This window comes from Nothobranchius furzeri, chromosome 16 (genome assembly GCF_043380555.1).
Source record: "Nothobranchius furzeri strain GRZ-AD chromosome 16, NfurGRZ-RIMD1, whole genome shotgun sequence".
Lineage (NCBI taxonomy): Eukaryota > Metazoa > Chordata > Actinopteri > Cyprinodontiformes > Nothobranchiidae > Nothobranchius > Nothobranchius furzeri.
This window is the reverse complement of record NC_091756.1, coordinates 48495675-48518253: the sequence shown is the minus strand read 5'-3', so window position 1 is coordinate 48518253 and position 22579 is coordinate 48495675. Positions and strand designations below refer to the sequence as shown.

Sequence of the window (22579 nt, the reverse complement as noted above, 5' to 3'; positions counted from 1 at the left end):
CCTTGGTTTCAGTTAACTCCTAAGGGACATATCTATCATTAGCTCATATGTGTGCAGGCCTTTAGTGCCCAGCAGGCCATGGACTGCAGCGCCACAGAGAATCGAAGCAGTCGAGTCACCGGCCGTAAAACTAATAGATTAACCTCCAGAAATAAAGCTGTGATGCTGTCCTTTCACTAAAACCAAGTCCTCTTTTTGTTCTGAAATGTCTTTGTGGACCCAAAAATGTCTTAAAGACACAACAAACACTGCTGCTCCAGAATTAAAGGTGTTTAATCACTTATTTATTATACCTAAAAATACAACATAGCAGTTAAATTCTGTACACATTTGTTAGGTCTGCAGATTTACAAAAATGTACAACTCTCGCTAACACTGGGATGAAAACTGTGCTTACGACAGGAAGAAAGTTATTGGTTCTCTGTAACCACTGAACACTGTTTAAGTTCACATTATTAGGAACATGAAATAAAATCTCCTGCTCTGTTCAGCACAAACATTATGAAGCATTCCATAAACATTTGGGGATGAAAATGTGGAATAAAAATAGCCATTCAAGGGAAAAGCTGTGCAGTCTAGCAACAGTGTTTGTAGATGTGTTACTTCTCTAAAGGTTCGCTAGAAGGATATAAATGTGCTTCTATAGTAAATCTAGTTAGAAACCTTTAAATCAAGACTAAGAAAGCACTTAGTGATGACTAACTGCTGTCCATTTCCTTCTTGAATCTTTAAGTTCAGCTTCCAAAGTGCAGCCACAGGACTGCACCGCAAAGACCGTCAATGCTGCCTCCGTATTGTGAGCAAATCCATTTCCGCTGACCCCAAGGCAGTTTGTAATTGTTGGCACAAATCACTCTCCCGTAAAAAAAAAAGAGGACCATTAAATCGTGGAAGTGTCCCAACATCGAGCAAAACTCCTCGGGTTACGCTGAGAGTTCATCTCTTTCTGTTCCGATTGTGTTTCACCGTCTTCTTCCTCTTCACGATCATCTCGTAGAGTTTTTCCAGGCCCGCCTGCAGCCCCTGACCGTCCACGGCGCTGCAGCCCTGCACGTGGTACAGCGTGTACATGCTCAGTTCATGTACGGAGAGCAGCTTCTCCACCTCGCTGACGGACAAGGCTGAGTCTTGGTCCTGCTTGTTAGCCAGGATGAGAACAGGAACCCCCTGGTTCTCTGAGGTGCGGGTGATCTTATGCAGCTCCACTTTGGCCTCCTCCATGCGTTCCAGCTCAGTAGAGTCCACCACAAACACAATCCCATCTGTTCTCCTCGTGTATGACTTCCACAGAGGGCGCAGCTTCTCCTGCCCACCCACATCCCACACCTGGAAGTTTATGGCCCGGGATGCTCCCACGGACACTTTGATCTTCTCCATGTTGAACCCCTTGGTGGGGATTGTTTTGACAAACTCCTTAAGCTTCAGCCTGTAGAGCAGGGATGTCTTGCCAGCTGAATCGAGGCCAATGACCACCACGTGCAGATTCTGGAAGTTTGGCAGGAACGAGGTGTTGGGAGCCATATCAGTCAGCTGATTGCCCATGATTCCAGGCAACGACTGGGAGTCGAGGGAACAGATTCCTGGTTTAATCCTCTCTCTGAAGACCAGCACCTTATCAAAACACAGAGAACTCCCGTTAGCACTGAATGAGAAGATCAGTAAGGCTCATTTGCAAACTAAGAGTCATTTCACATTCACACCTTAAACTACTTGGTGTTGTTTGACCCAACTAGCGTGGAAGTTCTCACCCTGACCTGGATCAGCAATTCCCGGATTGGCTTTAGTTATGTGAAATACTAAGTGCCACACAGAAGAGTTGAATGAAGAATGAACCAGGAGTCTGAGGTAGTATTAGGTTCAGCCTAATCCCCTTAAGACGGTTAAGGTGGAAGGGCTTTTCCTGAGGCAGATCGGTGCTGCAGATGCAATATGTATTCTGGCTCTGGAGGCTGTTTTTGCAGCAGCAGCTATAATCCGGCTGTTGTTGATATCCTGATACCATCAATCATCTGCCCACAGCTACCACAGGACAGGGACTCATTCCTTCTGATAAGGCTTCACATACATGAAGGAAATCCTCCAGCGAGGTGAGAAGCTGGGGTAAAACGCGGTGCCACGTTTCTCACTATTCACATACATCACTTTAGTTCACTACCTTCTCCTGTGCTTGTTTTGTTTAGATCGTTACCTGGTAAACTAGGCAACTTGGGCGTCTTCTCTCGACTGAGCTTGAAATGGACTGGAAAGCCATAACGACTCCATAATAAACGCGAATCCGAACATTAAATGAAACACCAAGCTGCCTTCGTCCCAGAACAACAACAAAAGCCCTCATACCTCTGATATGTAAGGAGGAATAATCACCCACAAGCGATTAAAACATCCATAACGGAAGGTGTTCTGCTCCTCTCTTGATCTCCTCCAGCGGGCTGACTGACAGGATTTATAGAGACGCTCGAGCTACGCACGAGTTACGTCACGGCCACCTGAAGGGAGCTGCTCCGCGCCTCCTGCAGGTAAATATACGAAACTACAGGGCCTGCTGCGTCTGAAAGCCACTTTGTATGGAACTAGGATTGGGACAATACTACATGTAACTTGTACCAAGCTCTGTAACCTGTAACATGTTTTGTAATTGTAACTTTTGTTTTGTAGCATGTAATTCTTGTTTTGTAACACATAACTTCCGTTTTTGGGCTTGTTTTTAAATCAGACAACATTAGATGAAACTTGGTGCACGAAAACGAAACAAAAAAATTCTTGAAATTTACCACAGTAAAAACAAGTTTTTTTTTTAATAAGTGAAAATCAACTTGTGAAAATGATATGTTGCTTTTGATTTGTGGGTCATCAGAACATTTTTCAAAAACAAACTAACACCACTGGCCTGGACTAAAATGATGCTACTCAGAGACAACACTGAAGCCCCACAGGGACATGTGCTCAATTCCAGTCCTGGAGAGCCAGTATCCAGCACGTTTTAGTTTTAATTCTGCTTCAACACACCTGATTTCAATCAGCAGGTAACTAACAGGCTTCTGCAGAGCCTGGTGAGCTGCTGTACAGGTGAATAAACAACTGAAGCAAGTGTGGTGGAGCAGAGAAACCACTAAAACATGCTGGATACCAGTCATGAAGGAGCAGAATTGACTAACTCGGATAGGGTGTGTCCTGTAATCAGCATCATAGGTGTCTTCAATCTTTTCGTCAGTCCCCCTGCCTTTTTAGAGTGAAAAGAAATCACACTACTAAACAGTATAATATTGTCCCACAGGGAAAGTGGGACACAGAACAGCGAGGACAGAATTATCTCAGCAGAGACAGAGGAGCATCTAGAAGGTAAAGGCTAGATCAGGAGTTCTCAGTCCTGGGGGGCTGGTATCCAGCACGCTTTAAATGTTTCCCTGCTTCAACGCCCCGATTTTAACCAGCAGGCTTCAGCAGAGCCCAATGAGCTTCTGATCAGGTGACTCAACCACTGAATCAAGTGTGTTGAAGCATAGAAACAAGGAAAATATGCTGGAAACTGGCCATCCAAGACAAGGATTGAGAACCCTTGGCCTAAAGGATGATCTCCAGGCAGCTGAAGGCCAGAAGACCACATCTCAGCAGCCTGGTGTGCATCTGACTACAGATTACTAAGAAGTTTAAGGTCCTTGGGTCTGTAGCCACCTTCCCAGGTTGTAAACACAAGAGAAAATCTAATCCCAGGTTGATCAGGTAGCAGTGGATAGTAGAAAAAGAGGCAAAGATACCACCCAAAGATGAAACACTGTTTTCAGTTTTTATTTCATGTAACCAGGTAGATTAATGAGTGGAAACATCTCATATACAGGGTTCCTGGCCAAGATGGTTATCTCGCTCCACCTTGTGGCCAGTTGACCAAAGAACAAGGTTTTGTAAAAGGCTCAAGAGTAATTAGTTTCAAACTTTTCATGCGTCACCTTTGGAAATCTCAAAATTTCTGCTATTATGACAGAAAAAATCAGTCAAGGCTAAACATAGGTCAACTCAGTCTAATCCTGAGTTCTTGTGTATTTTCAGTCTACTCCAAGGTCTACCCTCATGCATTTAATCACGCGACTCCCTCCCAATAGAAAGGCTAACGGCTTATCAGGAAGTGTGTGTGTGTGTGTGTGTGTGTGTGTGTGTGGGGTTCAGAGTGAGTTTCTGCTTGTTAAGCAACAATAAAGCTCAACCCTCCCATATTCCAGTCAGAATTTACAAAGCTCTTCGGATTGAGAAGTGAAACATCTTCAAGAAACCAAAGAAGTCTAGTTATTTTCATTTGAACCCTTTTGGATTATTCTAAAGGTATTTTTTCCACTAACATACATTTTTAGAGCAACAATATAAAATAAAGCAGCAGCAACAGTACTTAAATCCTCCCACAGAAGACAGAATACATGATCCTGTATAAGAATTGATGAAGCTGGTTTTTGAGGAGCATGCTGATCTTGTTAAAGAGTCTTGAGTTTTTGAAATTTAGAAACAGACACATATTAGATTTTTACGGAAAAGTCTTGTACAGATTACATGAAAGGATAGAAACTCAGCGCCAAACATTCATGCTGATAACACTACTGACCAGGCATCTATTTGATCAGCAGGGGTCCCCACTGAGCCAGAAGTAGTCTCCGCCATCAGAAAAAATGGTCAAGCTCCAAAATGTGAAAAATCATTGGTCTAATAAAACCACAAGAAATGGATAAAAGGCTGTCAAACACTATACTGTTACCACTATGGAAGTGTGACTATGAAAAAGAAACTCACACTGACTTTGAATTTCACAATTATAAATTTAATCTTCATTAGAGTGGAAACTAAAAATGATTTTGTTATTTTAAAACATTCAAACTGTTGAGTTTTAAAATGATAAACATTATGGCATTGATGGGCTTCCATAAAACCCTACCACAGTACCAGCAAAGCCGCATGAAGTTTCAATGTCACAGTTTATTAAAGTGCAAACACTACCAGAGGTCAACTCTCTTACACCAAAACAAAGCTTTAAAAAAAGCCAAATCATTATGACATAAAATACACTTTTATACAATACCACTAGATTTTCCACCAAACATATTTACACTTAAATGTAAACAAGTGACAAAACTGCAGAATTTTACAGAAATTTCATTAAACCATACACTTCATCGTCTTTGTAGTGACGGATTAAAGCCACTGGGTAAATTTAAAACGACACAAAATAAAGGAAATAAAATCACATTTATTGGAGTGATAAAGTGGTGGTGTTGGTCTGGATTTCATCATCTTACGGGGTGCGGGGTGGTTGAGTTGGTCCCACAGTCAATATACTCAAAGGTGTCCAGAGAGAGCTGCTCCGTGTGAGAGAAGTAGGAAATGTTCATCGTCAACCTGAGTGGAAAAATAACCCAAAACAAACATGGATATGATGTTTTCATCTCAGACAGCTGTTTTTTATGACCTCTGTGATATCATCTAGGCCACATGTGTCAGACACAAGCAGGGGCGCCGTAAAGCGGTGAAAGATTAGGAAGATTCTAAGGGCCCACAGCTGTCAGGGGCCCAAAATAAGTTTCAAAAGTTGAATAATAAAAAATAAAGTTTAAAAATCACAAGTACTTTACTTTGCAATATTTTTTTTAGTCTTTGTGAAATGTATATTTATTCAGAGGTCCCTACTTTATTTTGACTAATTAATTTGATATCAATCAGTAAAAATGTATAAATGGTTTTGGATGCTGCCGGGCAGGTTGAAGCATTGTTATTTAGTCTGTTAATGTAACATAAATTACTGTGAGATTATTACTGTGAAGCACCTTTTTGAAGGCACCATACAAGAAAAAAGAAACCTCTTCATCTACTAAACACCTTGAAATGAAATGTTTTGAATCTGACTGAATTATGGGAGGTTTTACAAGATGTAATTTGTTTATGTGGCTTTTAGAACACAAACCAAAAATCAATCATTTCAAAATAATTCATCAGAGAGCAAAAATGAAACAAAAGCTATTAACAATTGTAATAAATTTACTTAATATAACATTGAACACAATAAAATATGAAATCTAGTATTGATGATGGAGAACTACAGCTAATATCCTGCAGGAGTCTGTGCTGCATTTTCCCTGTTGTGCATTAAATTTAAAGACTGTTCTAACTTGGATAAAGATTTTGTCACAAATGATGGCCTATATTGTAACACATATATCAATTTCATTAAGTACAGAGCCTGGACCTTCCCAATGTCAGGTTTGGTCAGGACAAAGAGTGGAAGTGAAGGAAGAAGGGAGAGAGTGTAATAGCTCAGAAGATGGAGAGACCCAAAGTCAGCTGAATAAATGTGACAGGGATTCCACCAAAGCAGTGTTTTTGTCCAATGACCCAGATTTGTGGCCACCAAATTTTAAGGATAATGAAATTGAGAGGATTGTAAGAAATTTGGCCAAGAGAGATGAAGATCAGGACATGCCAAATGATTCAGAGGCAAAGTTGTTTCCTGAGTACCTCAAGTATACAAAGGCAGCCAATGGGAGACTGGGTTAGATACAGCCAAAGCTTTGCGAATATTTTGCACATCGCCTGTGACCGTTTCTGGAGGTGAGAGAGCTTTCAGTAAGCTAAAACTGATTAAAAAAAAACTATTTGAGGTCCACTATGTCCCAGAACAGACTTTGCAGTCTTGCCATGTTATCCATTGAAAGTCAGTTGGCTAGAAAGATGGATTTCAAAGACTTGATAGATGACTTTGCTCAAAAGAAGGCTCGCCGCTAGGCTCTTGGTGGAACAGACTAAGCAAGGACCAGTAGTAACTGTAAAATAACCAAGCTATTTATACTGCTGCAAAAATAATGGTGACAGCTTTGAACAAATCAAAAACAAGATATGTCATCCAGGAGCATTATTAATTATATCACTGTACATAATAAATCTTGTTGTGTACAATCAAGGCTGAATATATTTTTAGCTGTTGTTTTGTTGTTGAGAAAAATGGGTGTCTAGAGACTTATATACGTATTCATTCAAAGTTGTCCAACTTTAAAATTTTATGTAACCCTAACTGACTCCGGTTTGAACTGTGTGCTTATTCATTTTGTGTCTATGATGAAGCCATGGAGACTTAATAAAGAAGTCAACTTGTGAGCAGTGAATCCTTAATTTTTGTCAGTCATACAGAAATACTTGATTTCAAGAGGAAAGACAGCTGAAAATGTAGTTATGTAAAGCTTTGACACAACATGGAAATTTAATTCGATTTCCAAATTTGAATTTTATCATCAAATAAAATTTTAGAATAAATAAACATATTTTAAGGGAGTAAAAGGGAAAAGGAGATTAACACCTTTCAGCATGTGCATTTCCTGCTTTTTCCAGCAGTGATATTGCTAATTCTGTTGAAGGAAATTCACTGTTTAATGAGAGACAGCTGGTGAAGATGATATGTAAATAAGTAAGAATGCATGTAGACCTACATAATTAAGTAAAACTGAAACACTAATATGAAGTATATATATTGTATTTTTTTCTCCCTTCGAATCTGGGAGGGTGGAACCCCAGCTCCAGCTATGGACGAGCCCCCAGGGGGCCCAACTTGATATTTTTTCATGTGGCCCAAAATCTCTGGCAGCCCCCCTGGACACAAGGCCCGTAGGCCTGATGTGGCCCGCTGAGCAATTTTATGTGGCCTGTGAGATAAATATCGGCTGATTTTATCGCAAAGACTACAACTCCCATGATGCTTTGCGGCGTTAGCGCGGAGCCAAAGCGCCCCCCCCTTTTGTGTTTTTTCCAGCGTCTGCTGCCGGTGTCTGCAGCTCGCTGTCTCGGACAAACTAAACACTCCTCTCACTCAGCGCCAAGTTTACTCAGCTATTTGCCGACGTTGAAGCCCAGAAACAGATTTTAACCGCTCAGTAACGTGTTCACGACTGAAAGAGAAAGGCCGTGTTCGAGATGAGCCAGTTCTGCGCAGATTTGATCACCGGTGATCGGCGCGCAGTGCTTACCGGTTAGCTTTGTGTCTGACTTGATGTCGACTTGCTCCGACGTCATGCAAACGTAGGCAACGATAACCTCGTGAGATCAAGGCGGCCGCAGATTTTGGAGAAAGGCGCTGCACTTGCTCTCCACCGGCTGCAAAAGTTAGGGGATGACGGGAAACGCCTGGCTCTCACCTGATCTAAGATCTGATTGGCTCACATTCTGATCCAAACATCCGGTGGCTGAATGCAAAATTTTAGTTGGTCACATGTATTCTGTAAATCATGTAATGTTGACGATGACAACTATATGGGCCATAAAGAGGAATGTGTTTTGTGTTCTTTTGCCACGTTTCCTATGAGCACACCTAAGCTACGGCTGATAACCTTTACTTATTATTACAGTCATGTCTCCATGTACAATATAAGATATCCACAAGCACGTGAGGATGTGTTTCGGTTGCTAACAGGCACCAGAATTAAAATAAATAATTAAACATGTATGAACGCTAACGCGATATCTTCATCCTTCGTCACCCGTGAGCTACATGTAGGGAAATCAGTCCGACTTAAATGCCGGCTTTCAGCCACTCCTCCTGCTGCGTCCGTCTGCTCTCGTCTGTTTTCCAGGCGAGGCGTTGCTCAACTCGAACAAGGCCAAAGTTTTCCAACCAACTTCCAGACAGAGTTGATCAAACTCCAGCGAGCAGCGACACGCTCAAATCAGCATGACTCTGTGGCTGCTGTAGTTTTTATTTTTCCTCCGCCGACACACAACAACGTGGTCAAGCTGCTCAGTCTCCATGTTCAGCAGCACAAACCTATGTGAGCACCTGCTGTCATCTAATGTTGTCATTATTATGATGAAGATGAACAAAACAACATGAGTCTCCTCCTCAGCTCAGAGCTCATCCCCATGATGCAGGTATCTGGCTGGAACAGGTGAGCATCACAGTAAACCAGTGGAGCAAACTGAGCTTTAAATATTTAGGTTTTATGCTCTTTTTCTGCTCCAAAACATGAAAGTTAACAGGTGACATATTGCGTTTTCATTTAAGATAGTTATTTTTTTATTTTGTTGTTGGCCCGTGAGAAAAAATTTAACCTACAGTAAACAGGAAGTGGAAAGGCTGCAGATAGATGAATAGAATAGAAAATCCCTTTATTGTTCCTCAGTGGGGAAAGCTAGATGTCACAGCAGCGATGACACTTATTACAGGAGAAAAAAAGGAGAATAAAAATAAGAAAAATGAATAAAAAACAAAAAAAAAACATAAATCCTGAATAGATTTCAAAAATGCTGAATATACCACAAGTAATGAATACCACTGATGCATTTTATTTAAAATTGACTTGCTCGTGTGTAATTTGGTTATTCCACATTCAGCGTTAATGCAAAAATAAGTTTGTTTCCAAATTAAAAGGTTCAAAATTGCATATATGTTGATAAAGAAAATGTGCAAATTTGCCGTCACTTTTTCAAAAAATATTAAGTTTGGCCCTCGACTCCGTCCCAGAGTTTCATTTCGGCCCCGTGTGAGTTTGAGTTTGACACCCCTGTTCTAGGCAATACCTCAATTTTCTTTTTGCTAACCCCACCCCCACCCCAGTAATTTGAATTGAGCCCCGCTCAGCATTAGCTAATAGCGTTAGCATCTGCTTACGTATTTAAACGGATGCAAAGCTAGCAACATTCCTATTGAACAATTAAGTCTTTAAAAAGATGATGTATGAGAATATTAATTTTAAAACAACATCTTTTAGCTCTGTTGCCCAACTAGAGGTGAGCATTAACGAATGAAAGGTGTTGCTTCCAGGATCCGTAGTTACTGAAGCAAGGAGAAGCACTTAACAGTGCAGTACATTTTTCCGCCTCTAGATGGTGCACTCTGTGTAAAAAAAATCTGACTTTTTCTTCAAGTGAACTTTTTTTTATTTTATTCTCTGTAACAAACAGAGGAGGAAAGGAAAATAAGAGGGTGTAATATTATTCGCCAAGAAAAATGTATTCTTTACCACATCCGTCCGTCTAAAATAGAGAAATGATAATTCAGCCTGAAACTGAAAGCACAAGTCTAAGTCAACCTTTTTGACACCAAAGCTGCTTCATACAAACTAATGAAGGAGTGGAAAAAAAATCCCTTGTGTTCAAAACTGACTGCTAAGTGCTAAAGTAGTCACATCCTGTTTTATACCCCGAGCCAATCAGGTGCATGCAGAGAGGAAGCTGCAAAAAAAAGCAGAAGTGCTTTTTTTCGCAGGGACAACACAAACACCAGATGAAAACTGAAAGTTTTCGGCATTGTCTCGTTTAGACCCTCTCCTGTTCATTAAGTTTTCTGTCACTGTAGTCTAAAGAGGGCATTTTAAAGCAGAAGTCTGAACATTTAGTGCCTTTTGTTTTTTCTGTAGCTGTGGTTTGTGGTTCTGTTTTGTATTTGCATGTTGCCTTCAACACTGTGTCTTTGAGATAAGCTGCTATTCATCTTCACACTGACATTAACACTTACTGCAGCTCCAGAAATAACGTGTGGATCTTGAATTTCTCTGACTGGCAGTAATCTCTGAAAGACATTAAACACAGCGGTTAAATATCTGCTGAGTTCAAATACCAGGGACGGATTCAGATTCAATTATTGCTTCTTACGTTAAGCCTTTGTCTTTGATCAGTAGGTTGATCTGAGTTGTGTACTGCACAGAAAAAAAAAAAGATGTAAGGATGTGTGAATATCTCAGTGCAACACTTAAGTCTGAGTGAAGCTCACCGACTGCTTAGATCGGGACTTTATGGCAGTCAGGTTGGTCATCTTCGTCTTCCCCATCACCGTCTTCGCAACGAGACCCTGCATGTTAAAGTCTCTGATCTGAACTGGGACAAAGTTGTCGTTGGTGATGTTGAGGAGATTCTGCAATAAAAGGAAACATGCAAACATTCAAGCAGCTTTTCCACCATTAAAACATCTCAGGGCACTTGACTGCCATATAACAGCCGCTGTCATGTGAATGGCTGTCAGAACATTCTGCACGCAGTTGTGACACACACCATAAACCTGGAATTGCTCAATAATTATGTGCAATAGTGGGAAAAGATGAGGGGTTAAAGATGTTGTGTACTTTTGGAAGTAATTGCAGTAAAAATGAAACAGAAAGGCTTTATAAAAAATGACCCAAAGAATCCAGACTCTATTGTTATCTAAATCACGCACAACAGGTTATACCTTGTTAGTTTGTGTATGTGGATGGAGGAGGGGGAGAGAGAGAGAGAGAGGGAGAGAGAGAAAGAGAGAGAAAGAGAGAGAGATCATTTTCAGCATTCCATTGTAAAAGTAGCTCACACAGTGAAACAATGTGTGCACTCCTCGACTAATGTGAATCCATCTGGAATTAGGCCACACAATGATCTCCAGCTCAGCAACAACTCTCCAGCAGAGCAGCTGAAAAAGTAAAGAATTAAGAAGCTGTGATGGTCCAGTCAGAGAGCAGACCTCCACCTGTGGGAGACACACTGAGGAAAATGTCTGCAAACCTCAATGTTCTAAACAAGAGTGGGGCAGAAGGGACCGATACAATCAGACGAACAAAAAACTATGAAGTTATCACTGAAAAGGTGGTTCTGCGACTTGTTGGTTAAGATTCTAGGGACAGCAGTAGCCCAGGAGGAAGAGCGAGTTGTCCATTAATCGAAAAGTTGTAGGTTTGACCCCAGCTCCCACCAGAGAATGCTGCTGTTGTGTCCTTGGGCAAGACACTTAACTCGCCTTGCCTCCTGGTGGTGATCAGAGGGACCGGCGGCGCCTGTGTTCGGCAGTCTCACTTGCGTCATGTGTGCCCCAGGGCAGCTGTGGCTATTGTAGCTCATCATCACCAGCATGTGAATGTGTGTGTGTGAATGGGTGAATGACTGGGTGTTATGAAGCGCCTTGGGGGATTGTAGAACCCTAAAGCTTGGTTTATGCTTGACGCATTCACTTTCCGCTTGGTGATGCGGCTCGCGGCTGGAACGCGCTTCACAACTCGCAGCTTTTATGGTTCATGTGGCTCGTCTGCGGTGAGCCAATATTCTCCCAAACTGTAGGGGGCAGCATGGAGCTCTACAGCATGCATCCAACACTACACCATAGTAGAAGTAGAAATTACTGTTTACAACATGGCATTCTAGCATTTTTAACAGCGTCCTCGTCTTTTCCGACAGTGCGAGCTATTTCTCTCCAAGAATTATTAACAACATGTTGATCACGGTGATCTTTGAGAGCTGAATCATACAAATGTCTGTATTTACGAACCTCTGCCATACTAGTTCTTGCCGGTCCGCCATGTTTTTCCGCGTCCGACCGTCCGCGTGGTTAGAAAATTTCCTAGGTGCACAGTGTGGAAAGTTTGGGTCGTGCTGAGGCGCGGTGGAGGGGCGCGGTTGTTAAAATGACGCAAAATGATGCAACTTTTCCGCGCGGAGCCGTGCGGACGCGTCAAGCATAAACCAACCTTAAGAAGGCACCAAGGCCAGATGTAGAAGTGACATTTGAGTCAAGAGCAGAGAGAGGTACTTACGCCCTTTATTTAGAAAAAGGAGGTATTTGCATCTTATTCAACAGTGTGAGGCGGACTGCCTCGCTGACTAACATCCGTAACAGTGAGTATGTCATGTTGATTGTTGTCCAATAGAATGTGGAGACAGTTTGAAAGACAACCGTAGATCCCGCCCCACAATTGAGCTCTGTCTATGGGTCATGACCAGACTATACACTCACATATGCCAGGCCAAGTGACTCAATATTTTCTCTAGAAATCAGATTTTCCCATAAAGTAAACATGTAGAATGCTTTTCTGACGGCAAAGCTTTAGCATTTAGCATCTGAAGCAGTGACTTACTTTGACCTCCATATCAACAGAATCTGGGGTGAAATAGACCGTAACTGACAGAACGGACACCGGTGTGATGGAGACACTCCGAGGGAAAAGGAAAAAGAGGATCAGGCAGCAAATAAGTAGACAGATAACCATGGAGATGAACACGTACAGCTTCCTGAAAGGCACAAAGAAGAGTTTTTAGAAATACTACAATATCCAACTCCAAACTAAAAACACAAATCTAATGTGGTCCGTTAAATCTTTCCTTACGTGCGTCTGGGTTTCAGCCTGACATCATTGCATGGTATTACTGCAACTAGCTGGTTTTCATGGCCTGAGAGAAAAAAGGGAAAAACAGGATTGTTTCTACCACAAAAGTGATGTGCAAACACTTTAATGAAGGACACATGAAATCCTGTATTTTTTTTTTTGCACTGTTACTGAATAGGAAATGAAAGCATGAGTTGCAAAGGAAGAAAATAAAGAACTATGAAGAGATTTCAAATGTGATTTTTCATGACACAAAACAAACCTCTGGGAATGCGTCCCGTTCCCCGACAGGTAGGACAGGTGTCACTCGCTGAGCTGCCATCAATGCTCCCGTAGGGAGGAAATTGCTTGAGTACTTTATCATTCTCTATCCCCTCTGCGAGCCGTGGGTCCAGAGCCATGCTGCTGTTTTTCCTGGATGGATTCCTAACACTTGACTGAAAGAAAAAAATCCAGATTAGATGTGAAAACTAAAGACACTAAAGAAGCTGCATCAGTCCTCCCTCTCCTTTAGGTGTCCTCACAAAACTTAAGCATCAATAAAAGCTCATTCCTGCACAACATGTGAGAATGTTAACAGAGTCCAAAGTATCGGAAAGAGAGAAGAAATGTTGTCTTTATGGTTTGCCGACAACTTCAAAACAGAAAAAGCAGCTGACACTGACAGCCTTCTGGAGAAAGTCAGGCTTTAAAGTAACACTAACTAGTTTTTAAAGTTTAAACTAGAGCTTTAACATTGATCTCAGGGATTGTTGGGTTAGAAACTTGCCCAGTTTCATAACTGACACCACTCAGCTGCCGTCTAATGACCAAAAACTGCACTTGATAGTTTTGTGGAGTGGGTAGGTGTCCTAGGGGGCGCTCTTTACCTGCTTTATGGCCGTTAGCTCTAATGCTAGCGGTTAGCATTTTCAGTTTGCTGATCGATAAATAAAAAACACAAAACAAAATAAGGAAGTTTGCTTTTTCTGTGGGCATCATGGCAGAGCCTGGAAGTAGAAGTAAGAGAGTAATGTCTTTGGAGGTGAAGCACCGAGCTAAAACCAGAGTGATCACTGGCGTGGACCAGACCAGTTTCAGGAAGCTAAAGGAGGCTATAAGCATATGGCGACCTGGTTTTGTTGCTACTGGAATTCTAAGTAATAATAATTGTTGTTCAACACTGTGGATCTTTTTACTCTGTGGTTTATTTTAGTACTAGTTGGCTCATGATGGTTTTAGCTCGTTGTTAGTGCTAGCTACAGCAGGGTTGTTTACGACAATTGTAATTCCACTTTCAACCAGTAGGGCGGAGGAGCAGGAAACTGCTCTGTGTTACTTTAACTTTAAATAAAAAAAACTTTAATTTTCACATCTCCTGCTGAAGAAAGGGAACAAATGCAGCATCCAGTCACACAATGTCTACTCTTATATAAAACTAAATTAACCAGCTACAGCAAAACTAATTAGAAAGATAAAAATCAGTTAATAGGAAGAAGCAATTTCGGTTTGATCAATGGCTAATAAAAATGACACAAAGACTTTTTATTGGTTATTTTGTGCCAACTTGTACTTGACATTTGATCCAACCTATATAGTTTTGAAAGCTGAGATCATACAATGAATTAGGAAATCAGCCATGCATTTAATACAGAAGATGTTTGGTTGTGCTGAGAAGCTATTCTAGAGCAAACATCTCACACCTGTCATACCAGAGCTTTGAACTAAGATCATCATGCTGATGAATGATGCAGTTATGGCCATTTGGGTCAAATTTAGGGCTGAGTGATGGCACAGTTAGTAGCAACTGATGGTTGTAGGTTTGAATCCTGGCTGCAGCCTTCTTATAAAGAGTTTGCATGTTTTCCACATGCATGTGTGAGTTTTCTCCAGTTACTCATGCAAATTAGGCTGATTAGACTCTGACATGTCGCTGGGTGCGAAGGACTGCGTGACTGCTTGTTTGTCCCTGTGAATGGACATGTCCAGGTTGTCCCCCACCTAACTGCTGGAGACACCAGATTACCATACCGAGTAGTGAGCAGTTTTAAATTGTCAAAAATTTAAAATACTTTTGAGGGCGGCATCAAAAGATCCCGCACAATCTATCAGCATTTTGAGTGACTCTACCAGCACACCGGACTTTAGCTCAGTATCTGTAAAACTGACAGATTTAGAGCTGTTTCAGTTCCGATCATCGGTTCAATCTAATGGGCCATGAGGTATTTGCACACGAACCTTTCAGAGGCTGACTATAACAAATAATCAACCAGGAAGTTTTAGTTTTAGAAAAAGCACTGCAAACACAAATGTTACCACACACTTAAATACATTTGGCTTATTCTAGAGTAATGACTTTAAGAAAACCTTCAAATCCAGTATATATATCAATGGCAGAATAATTCAGAAAAAGTATTTTAAGGGTGTTTGTGCTTTTCACACACTTTGACATTTCACACATAAATTCTAGTTGTGGTTTTGCTGTGTGTAATTAAGCAGATATAAATACTCTCTATGTTCTATAAGAGCTGAAATACCCGCTTTAGTTTCATTATTTTTCATGTAAAACACACGGTGACAATCAGAAACAGCGGTGACGCAATATTCTTTTAATTGTGCTTTTTTAGACATTGTAAATTATTCCTTTTTATTTAAAATATATTGTCAAAATGTTCGAAGGGACAAGCCTCCATAATAAATCATAACACGTTTACTAAAACATTAAATGATGAATAGACCCGAAGACATGGCCGACCCCTTTAAAACATGTGGAACAGTTGTTAAACGCAAACAAAGCGCTGATCCTCACCTTTACAGCAGCTCGACTCGTGTTTGAACCCCAGCCTTTATCCAGAGTGAAGACATGGAGACATCTGCTCACAAAGGCAACACAACAGCGCTTATCTAAGAGAAACGCTTCCTATTCCCTTAGGTCAGTTCTTCCTACAGCTAACGATCACATGTTTAGGTTTTCATTAACTTTTATTCTTTCTCTTGTAAAGCTGTTTAGATGAAGCAGTTGCGCAAACGTATTAAAGGTTGTTACATTTTTATTAACTACTGTTTTTACGTATTTTTATTAATTTGGGCTTGATCTGACTGCCAGACTGTGACAGGAAGCAGTGATGACTCAGATTTTTAAACATAAATCTTTACCGCCACCTAGTGGTCAGATGTATAATGACGCAGCATTTAAGAGGAAACGTCACGCGGTGACCCTTTCGAAATAAAATCCAGCAACCTTACCTAAGATCGTGAAAAGCTGTTGTTTGAACATATTTTTCACATTATTGTTTCATTCTGTTCTGTTGCTCAACTTTACGGAATGGACGGCTAAAGCAGTATCGTTGCTTACTCTTGAAACTTTATTATTAAATGTGCTTAATCCAGGTATAACACATAAACCCAGCCTGTTTCTGGCTTTTTGTGTTACTTCTAAACAGTTCCCCCTAGAAACACATAAAAAGTATATAAAATTCCTCTTGTTGCAATTATCAAGTTACTTAAAAAATATATAGAACAAGATAATTTAACGTTAAAACTAAATGTTCTAACAAACATTTAACATTTCAACAGATGTATCTTGAAAGGGTGACAGCAACACACTTCTTTTTTTTTGTAGTGTTTGCTTTTGTGCTAAATCAATTTTTTTATTTCCACAAATAATACCCAGGATTCGTGCAATGACAGAAATTTCAGCCATAGTGACAAGCATTCATTACAAATATCTACACAATGTTATCATTTAAGAATTGATGATGGAGTGAATCAAGCTTTTCAAAAGTACAATTCCACATTAATCAGTCACAGCCTATTTATTATAATTACAGCCCATTGTATTTTATATTTCTGCCTTCCTGCTCAAATTTCTACATAAATCAAACCTGCATAAATAAAGAAAAGCAAATAATACTGTGCAACTACTGTTAAAATTATGTATAAAGTCAGCATGTAGTACTGGGTGCTCCAGTTATCTCCGACTGACTAGAAACATATGCTTAGATTATTTTGAGATTCAAAATTGTCCCAAATTGTGATTATAAAACTGTAAGCCACTGACTAATGTCAGCAAAATAAACAAACATCAATGTCATTATTATTACAATGTTTATATTTGTAGGTCAGATCTTATGGAGCCCAACATTCAACCCTCTCATGATTCTTCGATGAGTGCATCAAATCTGTGCCATCTAAAATGAGAAAACACTTAAAAATAAATAAATTAGCAAAAAGCTCATTTTATTTGTTGAAGTGCAAAAATAAAAACACCTTGGCCCTGTACATGGCCTCTGAGCATGGACTGATGGAAAGAAGGATGATGCCTCGACTGATTTAATTTAACTTTAGCTGTCCACTCCCTTGTCCTCTTGTCTCTGTGTCTGTTTTGACTGTTCCTTTGAACAGAACCACGTCAAAATGTAGCACAGTTTAATTCTGTTCCCAAAAGAACAGAATTATCACTAATGGATCAGACACGTGAAATGGTTTGTGCTTTTGCAGATCCCCCTGGTTACTTTTATGACGATAACCCACTAATTTGGGGTATGATTAGTTTTTATTAAAATTAGTCTGCAGCATGACATTTATGCATCTCCACCGTGGTCATTTGTCTAACTTCAAAGCCAAATTCCACCCCCAAGTGAAACTTAATGTGTTGCTATATTCTCCATGGTTAGATAAGTGGGAAAAAGCATTTAACCAGCCCAGTCATTTCCTATCTGGCAGTATTCTGTTAGCTTTAGCTGAATTACACAGAGGCTTCTGGGGAGCCCAGTTGTGGGGGGTGGGGTTCTTTTTTGCCTTGGCCCCCAAAATGCCTTGAAACGGCACTGGGTGTGTGACTTAGTTTTGCAGGTGATCTGAATTGTATCAAATGTATAAATATTACATGTGTATAAAAACGTGTAGTGGAGATACCTACATTTTTTCTTGATTTTACACGACTATTTTCCTGGCCTGTCTCTGATCCTGCATCACCTCTAAATTCTCTACAAAATCTGCTGCCTGCATTCTCACTTTTTCACCTCAGTTACTTTTGAGCAGATCAAAGGGATCTCCTGACCGCAAAGTGGAGAGCGCGTTTCGATGCAGTCAGTGAGGTGAAATCACTGCAGCACAGGTGATAAGCTCCGCAGTAGCAGAGCTTCAGACGTTGCCAGACACATTTTTCCGTTTACAACTAGAAAACTACAGCGTTGTGCAGTACAGTCATGATTTCCATCTTTTTTCTGATTGGTCTTTTGAGCTGCCTAGTCCCACCCATCAAGTGCTTCTCTGCCCGAGTTACCAGACTCATTCTGTGCAGAATTGCACAGAATGAGTCTGGCAGGCCTGCCAAATTGCCCTAGGAACACGCTTCCCAGCCCCAGTTTCAGGGTGTTGAGTCGCCGCACATGTTTAAGTTGGGTAGCGCGTCATGTCTGCCATCTTACTTAGCAGCTACAGCTTTGGGCATCTCAAAAGCACATTTTGACTTCAGTTTTATATCTGATGATCTTGTCATACAACTCTTGAGAATTTTAGTTTGAGCTTTTAAACTACTGTTTTAGTCAAGTTTAGTTTTTAATCTAAAGTCAAATAATGGCTTTTATATAAAGATGATAGTATTCAGTTTCAAACTTAATTCACTTTATTTAAGGAAACAGCAAAACTTAGTTTCAAAAGGCTTATGAAATTGCCAAAAGGTTCTAAGTGCTGCAGAAAACGGACTTCATAAACATTCAAGAATGTGTAAAGTTGAACTTTAATTGTGGCAATGCTAAACTGCTCAGTATTCTTCTCCCTCTTCATCCTCCTCCTCTCCAATGCTGTCAGTGCCAACCTCTTCATAATCCTTCTCAAGGGCAGCCATATCTTCTCTGGCCTCTGAGAACTCTCCTTCTTCCATTCCCTCTCCAACATACCAGTGGACAAAGGCCCTCTTGGCATACATCAGATCAAATTTGTGATCGAGGCGGGCCCAGGCCTCAGCGATGGCTGTTGTGTTGCTCAACATGCACACAGCTCTCTGTACTTTGGCCAGATCTCCACCAGGAACCACAGTTGGAGGCTGGTAGTTGATGCCTACCTTGAAGCCTGTGGGACACCAGTCCACAAACTGGATGCTGCGTTTGGTCTTGATGGCAGCAATAGCCGAGTTGACATCTTTGGGAACGACATCACCACGATACAGCATACAGCAGGCCATGTATTTACCATGGCGAGGATCACACTTAACCATCTGATTGGCTGGTTCAAAGCAAGCATTGGTGATGTCAGCCACAGACAGCTGCTCATGGTAGGCCTTCTCAGCTGAGATAACTGGAGCATAGGTGGTCAGAGGGAAGTGGATACGAGGATAAGGCACCAAGTTGGTCTGGAACTCCGTCAGGTCAACATTCAGAGCTCCATCAAAGCGAAGTGAAGCAGTGATTGAAGAGACGATCTGGCCAATCAGCCTGTTCAGGTTGGTGTAGGTCGGCCTCTCAATATCCAGGTTCCTACGGCAGATATCGTAGATGGCCTCATTATCCACCATGAAGGCACAGTCGGAGTGCTCCAAGGTGGTGTGGGTGGTCAAGATGGAGTTGTAGGGTTCAACTACTGCTGTAGAAACCTGAGGAGCTGGGTAAACGGCAAACTCAAGCTTTGACTTTTTCCCATAATCAACAGAGAGTCTCTCCATCAACAGGGAGGTGAATCCAGAGCCAGTGCCTCCACCGAAGGAGTGGAAAATAAGGAAACCCTGCAGGCCAGTGCACTGATCAGCCTGAAAGAAATCAAATGGTCAATTTAAATATACAAGTTAAAGCTAATTTTATATACTGCTTTGTACGAGTTCTATTCTCACCAGTTTACGCGTCCTGTCAAGAACCAGATCTATGATCTCCTTTCCTATGGTGTAGTGTCCACGGGCGTAGTTGTTTGCAGCATCTTCTTTTCCTGTGATCAGCTGCTCAGGATGGAACAGCTGACGGTAAGTTCCTGTACGCACCTCATCTGTTTAAGACAAAAATGTTTGCTTTAATATCTCATGTTTAATACAACAGCAAATTTCCTCTTTTAACCACTAACCTATGACAGTGGGTTCCAGGTCAACAAAGATGGCCCGGGGAACATGCTTTCCTGCTCCAGTCTCACTGAAGAAGGTGTTGAATGAGTCATCTCCACCTCCAACTGTTTTGTCGGAGGGCATCTGTCCATCAGGCTGGATTCCATGCTCCAGACAATACAGCTCCCAGCATGCATTGCCCATTTGGGCTCCAGCTTGGCCCACATGCATAGAAATACACTCACGCTGGAGAAAAAGAAAATGGGTATGTGGCAAACAGGAAGGCATGGAGTCTTCCCTCTTTATCCTCACTTATTGACATTTTATGGAGAATACTCAAACAAATGGCTGCCATTTTAACTATTCAGGCCTAACAGCTACTCTCCCTCCCCCTATTCCCCACTGCCACGATAACAATGACCCACACCCATCGGTCGGAACATATCTAAATAGTTTCTATACTTCAAACATTTCCAGCATCTGGTTATCTGACCTATTTAATCCAACCGCTCTAAAACAGTTCAACTTTCATTTTACCGTTATTTTCAAACAAACCAAAAAGTTTTTTTTAAGCTCAGACTCCAGATAACTTTATTTTCTATGACTAGAGTCGGTTTCGTGTTGGTAACCGTTCAAGCAGCGGAACTAGTGGAGCTTTAAAGAGACCCAGACACTTTAAAACCACGAAACAGCCACAGTTTTACTTTATCTTTACGGTTACTTCCCCTAGCGTTTACTACTTGAACACGTCTGATGATTATGTATCTGCTATTTGCTGTAATTTGTTAAAGGTTTAATAATAAATAAACTCACCATTTTGTCTGCTTGTCCTACGAACAGCCTTGAGGATTCAGACAGAAGAAGTGCAGGAAAACGACGAGCTGCGGCTTTTATAGACAAGGGCGTGAAGGGGCGGGGCCAACAGAACAGAGACGTTACGTGGTTCATTGGCGGGAAGAAGCCACAAGACAAATTCTAAATACTTCCTGTTTGTTAACGATTCAAAATTAGAAAAAGGTATGAATATTTAACCTATTGTAAAGCGTTCTATTTTCAGTGTTTTTGTGATTTCATTAAGTTTGGGTTCTTTTTAGGCCTTAATGTTTTTTTTAATACTATTATTCTTTATGCGCTTAACTAAAGCTAACAGAATACTATCAGATTAGGAGAATGGTCTGGATACAAAATGCTTTTTCCCACTTATCCAACTCTGGGGAATGTGGCAACAGATTTATTTCACTTATAGATGAAATATCCATTTATAACGTATTTTAACAAAGTTGAGTTGGTTTTTGATCAACCTTAACAAGGATTCCTAAGTAAGGATCTGTCACCTGACAGTGACGTTACTGTGATTACCGACAGCTCGGTGGTAAGCCTATTAGCTGCATCTTCACAGCTAATTCCAGATAATTTTAAAGCTTTCATTTAGTATGTGGTGCTTATATATTTACACAGTGAATTCAATGACATTGACACAATGACTGCAACAAGCAAAGATGAGCTTCTTTCTACTTCAGCCTTTCACTGGTAAGACTCTTACCGTTGTTGAGTTTAATCCAACTATAATAAACTAATATCAGTATGTATGTCGATGGTTTAATCACCAACTCTCTACAATAACAGAATTCACATTTAAAGGAATGATTTGCAACTTTCTTTATAGAATTTCATCAAAGGAAGGATGAAGAGACAAGAAGCAGATGTGCAAATAATTTATTGGCAGATTGGGAGAAGACAATTTAAAGTGTACACTCTGTAGCAGAAGAATAATTTGACAAGCCATGTAGATATATTCAGAATTATTCTGTTGAGTAGTTTTTTCTTCTTTTTAACATGAACAATCATAAACGTAAGAGATCAAACAGCCTCACCCACCCACACACGCACACACACACACACACACACAGTGTACATCAACATAAAGCTAAATAGACAGTTATAACATTATGTGAATGTTTCAGTAAACTAAGAATCATCTTAAAAGTATACTTGGTTCCACCATGTGGTTGAGGAATGTGAAAAACAGATTTTTGCTCTAGCTTAGGCTAAATGAGAGTTGGTGGTTTAATGAGAAAATGCAGGCAAGCAGAATAAAAGATGAGGCAAAGCTGATTTTTTTTTTACCCCTCTCCACTCCGACTCCCCTAAAGCCTCTACCTGGCATGCAGGTGTCTTCAGAAAACACAGTAGAAAACATCCGAGTCTGAGTAGTGATCCGTTCTTTGGACAGTTTGGTTTACATTCCACATGTCAAAACGTCTAAAATAACAGTACTCTGATACAGAAATCGATTGCATTGTTAGGCAAATTTCACTACGATAATTAAAAGGAGAAAAAAAAAAAGTCCTAAGTATCTGCTTTTCTCATTACTGCACTCTGTTCCATAACACTCAGAATAATCATGCAACTTCAACATCATCACTGTACATCAGAGCTGGCTCTTTAAGACATTCAGCAACTTTCCTTCTCACTTGTGTGTAAATAAATC

General features: G+C 40.7%; 3 protein-coding genes across 5 annotated transcripts; all 3 read right to left on the bottom strand.

Moving 5' to 3' along the window:
* Positions 1 to 257: 257 nt before the first annotated feature.
* arl4d (ADP-ribosylation factor-like 4D) lies at positions 258 to 2469 on the bottom strand. Of its 3 annotated transcripts, none has more exons than XM_015962671.3 (2): positions 2369 to 2469; positions 258 to 1611 (listed from the first exon to the last, which is right to left on the bottom strand). In XM_015962671.3, exon 2 carries the CDS (start codon positions 1540 to 1542, stop codon positions 937 to 939), a length of 606 nt encoding a protein of 201 aa, XP_015818157.3. In that variant the 5' UTR covers positions 1543 to 1611; positions 2369 to 2469; the 3' UTR covers positions 258 to 936. The 3 variants fall into 3 exon arrangements, with proteins under 3 accessions (XP_015818157.3, XP_015818156.3, XP_015818155.3); XM_015962670.3 differs by having other exon boundaries at positions 2338 to 2452; XM_015962669.3 differs by lacking the exon at positions 2369 to 2469 and adding an exon at positions 2189 to 2349.
* A 2467-nt stretch (positions 2470 to 4936) lies between these two features.
* tmem106a (transmembrane protein 106A) lies at positions 4937 to 16003 on the bottom strand. Its single transcript, XM_015962673.3, has 8 exons — positions 15868 to 16003; positions 13342 to 13516; positions 13080 to 13143; positions 12831 to 12984; positions 10727 to 10867; positions 10609 to 10652; positions 10472 to 10525; positions 4937 to 5376 (listed from the first exon to the last, which is right to left on the bottom strand). Exons 2-8 carry the CDS (start codon positions 13478 to 13480, stop codon positions 5268 to 5270), a joined length of 705 nt encoding a protein of 234 aa, XP_015818159.3. The 5' UTR covers positions 13481 to 13516; positions 15868 to 16003; the 3' UTR covers positions 4937 to 5267.
* Positions 16004 to 18669: 2666 nt separating this feature from the next.
* LOC107387629 (tubulin alpha chain) lies at positions 18670 to 21051 on the bottom strand. The gene is made up of 4 exons (XM_015962672.3): positions 20902 to 21051; positions 20112 to 20334; positions 19888 to 20036; positions 18670 to 19806 (listed from the first exon to the last, which is right to left on the bottom strand). Exons 1-4 carry the CDS (start codon positions 21034 to 21036, stop codon positions 18826 to 18828), a joined length of 1488 nt encoding a protein of 495 aa, XP_015818158.3. The 5' UTR covers positions 21037 to 21051; the 3' UTR covers positions 18670 to 18825.
* Between the last annotated feature and the right edge of the window lie 1528 nt (positions 21052 to 22579).